The 4121-nt window shown below is 54.0% G+C and overlaps 1 protein-coding gene across 1 annotated transcript in view; it reads right to left on the reverse strand.

Annotated features, from left to right (window-relative positions):
• The window catches only part of HADHA (hydroxyacyl-CoA dehydrogenase/3-ketoacyl-CoA thiolase/enoyl-CoA hydratase (trifunctional protein), alpha subunit), a 28671-nt gene that overhangs the window by 18147 nt on the left and 6403 nt on the right, over positions 1-4121 (reverse strand). The window contains exons 6-7 of the mRNA XM_018575087.1: positions 3150-3206; positions 447-556 (exon numbers count right to left, since the gene is read on the reverse strand). Coding sequence (XP_018430589.1) covers positions 447-556; positions 3150-3206 — 167 coding nt within the window. The remainder of the gene's footprint in view (positions 1-446; positions 557-3149; positions 3207-4121) is intronic.

A 4121-nucleotide genomic window follows, 5' to 3' on the forward strand; every position in this document is an offset into this window, starting at 1 on the left:
GGGGAGGGGCTGAGGAGCAGTAGAAGTCACGTGACGACCCACCGAACACTGCGCCGCGACCCACTTTTGCGCTAGAGTGTATAATATATAGAACGCATCTCTGTCACTCAGCACAACCCTGTCTAAGGAAGGAGACCCGATTTCTCTCTCCTCTCTGGAAAGGGAAAACTTCCAGGTCTTGTCCCTCCTGTGAATGGACAGTGAAAGGAGAGGTAGCAGACTTGTTAACACATGAGCGCTGATGCACCACTGATTGGCTCCTTGTGCTGCTTCTCCATCTCCTAATCTGAGCTCTGCAAGTCAAATTTGGGCACGTGGTCCCGGCCACAGAGCTGCATTGACTTGTGTCTTATATCCACCCGGCGCTCAGTTTTAAAAGAGGAAAAATCTTTCATACGTTATTGGGAAACGAGTGTAGAAATCGCGGTTTGGATTAGGAGACGTACTTCACTTCTTTCTGAGGAGTTCCAAATTTATTCTTTTTGCACTGAACTTGTCCATGGTAGAGTCCAATCAGAGCTTTGGATTCGCTGGTCACCCCCAGCTCACCAAATTTCTGCAAGAAAGGAGGAGAGAGAAGGTGAGAGAAAGCAACCCACACACCCAAACAGATGGGCTAGATGACAGAACTAATTCTCTGCGCTGAGAGAGAGGACAGGACAAGGACCAGTCAGCGCACAGCTATACGGGGACAAGGACCAGTCAGCGCACAGCTATACGAGGACAAGGACCAGTCAGCGCACAGCTATACGAGGACAAGGACCAGACAGCGCACAGCTATACGGGGACAAGGACCAGTCAGCGCACAGCTATACGAGGACAAGGACCAGTCAGCGCACGGCTATACGGGGACAAGGACCAGTCAGCGCACAGCTATACGAGGACAAGGACCAGTCAGCGCACGGCTATACGGGGACAAGGACCAGGCAGCGCACAGCTATACGAGGACAAGGACCAGTCAGCGCACGGCTATACGGGGGTAAAGGACAAGGACCAGTCAGCGCACAGCTATACGAGGACAAGGACCAGTCAGCGCACGGCTATACGGGGGTAAAGGACAAGGACCAGTCAGCGCACAGCTATAGGGGGATAGGACAAGGACCAGTCAGCGCACAGCTATAGGGGGATAGGACAAGGACCAGTCAGCGCACAGCTATAGGGGGATAGGACAAGGACCAGTCAGCGCACAGCTATAGGGGGATAGGACAAGGACCAGTCAGCGCACAGCTATAGGGGGATAGGACAAGGACCAGTCAGCGCACAGCTATAGGGGGATAGGACAAGGACCAGTCAGCGCACAGCTATAGGGGGATAGGACAAGGACCAGTCAGCGCACAGCTATAGGGGGATAGGACAAGGACCAGTCAGCGCACAGCTATAGGGGGATAGGACAAGGACCAGTCAGCGCACAGCTATAGGGGGATAGGACAAGGACCAGTCAGCGCACAGCTATAGGGGGATAGGACAAGGACCAGTCAGCGCACAGCTATAGGGGGATAGGACAAGGACCAGTCAGCGCACAGCTATAGGGGGATAGGACAAGGACCAGTCAGCGCACAGCTATAGGGGGATAGGACAAGGACCAGTCAGCGCACAGCTATAGGGGGATAGGACAAGGACCAGTCAGCGCACAGCTATAGGGGGATAGGACAAGGACCAGTCAGCGCACAGCTATAGGGGGATAGGACAAGGACCAGTCAGCGCACAGCTATAGGGGGATAGGACAAGGACCAGTCAGCGCACAGCTATAGGGGGATAGGACAAGGACCAGTCAGCGCACAGCTATAGGGGGATAGGACAAGGACCAGTCAGCGCACAGCTATAGGGGGATAGGACAAGGACCAGTCAGCGCACAGCTATAGGGGGATAGGACAAGGACCAGTCAGCGCACAGCTATAGGGGGATAGGACAAGGACCAGTCAGCGCACAGCTATAGGGGGATAGGACAAGGACCAGTCAGCGCACAGCTATAGGGGGATAGGACAAGGACCAGTCAGCGCACAGCTATAGGGGGATAGGACAAGGACCAGTCAGCGCACAGCTATAGGGGGATAGGACAAGGACCAGTCAGCGCACAGCTATAGGGGGATAGGACAAGGACCAGTCAGCGCACAGCTATAGGGGGATAGGACAAGGACCAGTCAGCGCACAGCTATAGGGGGATAGGACAAGGACCAGTCAGCGCACAGCTATAGGGGGATAGGACAAGGACCAGTCAGCGCACAGCTATAGGGGGATAGGACAAGGACCAGTCAGCGCACAGCTATAGGGGGATAGGACAAGGACCAGTCAGCGCACAGCTATAGGGGGATAGGACAAGGACCAGTCAGCGCACAGCTATAGGGGGATAGGACAAGGACCAGTCAGCGCACAGCTATAGGGGGATAGGACAAGGACCAGTCAGCGCACAGCTATAGGGGGATAGGACAAGGACCAGTCAGCGCACAGCTATAGGGGGATAGGACAAGGACCAGTCAGCGCACAGCTATAGGGGGATAGGACAAGGACCAGTCAGCGCACAGCTATAGGGGGATAGGACAAGGACCAGTCAGCGCACAGCTATAGGGGGATAGGACAAGGACCAGTCAGCGCACAGCTATAGGGGGATAGGACAAGGACCAGTCAGCGCACAGCTATAGGGGGATAGGACAAGGACCAGTCAGCGCACAGCTATAGGGGGATAGGACAAGGACCAGTCAGCGCACAGCTATAGGGGGATAGGACAAGGACCAGTCAGCGCACAGCTATAGGGGGATAGGACAAGGACCAGTCAGCGCACAGCTATAGGGGGATAGGACAAGGACCAGTCAGCGCACAGCTATAGGGGGATAGGACAAGGACCAGTCAGCGCACAGCTATAGGGGGATAGGACAAGGACCAGTCAGCGCACAGCTATAGGGGGATAGGACAAGGACCAGTCAGCGCACAGCTATAGGGGGATAGGACAAGGACCAGTCAGCGCACAGCTATAGGGGGATAGGACAAGGACCAGTCAGCGCACAGCTATAGGGGGATAGGACAAGGACCAGTCAGCGCACAGCTATAGGGGGATAGGACAAGGACCAGTCAGCGCACAGCTATAGGGGGACAGGACAAGGACCAGTCAGTGTGCACTTAGCTGGATATATTGGTCTGGCTCAGCATGTTACCTGTGACTCTGCCAGATATCCGGCATCAGATCCCTGCTCCAAACCGGTCTGCACCACCTGAGAGAGAACATGGAAGCAGTTACATCATCTGTAAACTATGCGTCTACGATACACATGTACAACTGAAATAGATGTAAAATAATACAACGTGACTTTATTTAACCCCTTCATGACTGAGGCCCTTTTTTCCATTTTTGCACCCATGTTAAATTCCACATTTTAGGCCTGAAAATGACGTAAAACCCCCCAACAAGCGGCCCCTTCTTCGGGACGCAGAAGCGCTCTGGAGACAGGTAAGTCGCCAGGATCGCTTCTGTTGTAAAGCCGACAGTCGGCTCTACAAGTTTAAACAGAGTCCCGGCGGCAAAAGTCACCGGGAGTCTGTTTAAACAGCCCCGATGCTGGCGACGTACACTGTACGTCGTCAGTCACGAAGGGGTTAAATGAAAATTTTCACATATGACTAGAATATAAATAATTGATTGAAGCAATGTGGTCGTTTTGGCGGGGGCCATGTGGGGGCCAATGTGTCGCTTTCTCTGTAAAGCACCCGGATCATGTTATAAGACGGACACCAGATTAGAGTACAGAACCTATCAGAGATCTCTTCCTGATGGCCGTGTAGTTCACCCCCCTTTCCTTCTCACCGACTAAAGAGTGCAATGCCGCAAAGAACATGGTGAGGGCAGCAGGAATAGGTGGACGAGACCACGAAGAGAACTGACACTTTGCTCTATTCCAGCCTCTCAAACATTTTTATTCCAGATGGAAACTAATGTTGAAGTCCCAGAAAACCCCTCCAGTGGCCAGTAGAAAGCTTGCCCTCCCTGCTTACAGCGGTGGCCAGTGGGAAGCATGCCCCCACCCCTGCTTACAGCGGCGCCAGTGGGAAGCATGCCCCCACCCCTGCTTACAGCGGTGGCCCGTGGGAAGCTTGCCCTCTGCTTAGAGCGGTGGCCCGTGGGAAGCTTG

Source organism: Nanorana parkeri, unplaced genomic scaffold (assembly GCF_000935625.1).
Source record: "Nanorana parkeri isolate BGI_ZX_2015 unplaced genomic scaffold, ASM93562v1 scaffold3532, whole genome shotgun sequence".
NCBI lineage: Eukaryota > Metazoa > Chordata > Amphibia > Anura > Dicroglossidae > Nanorana > Nanorana parkeri.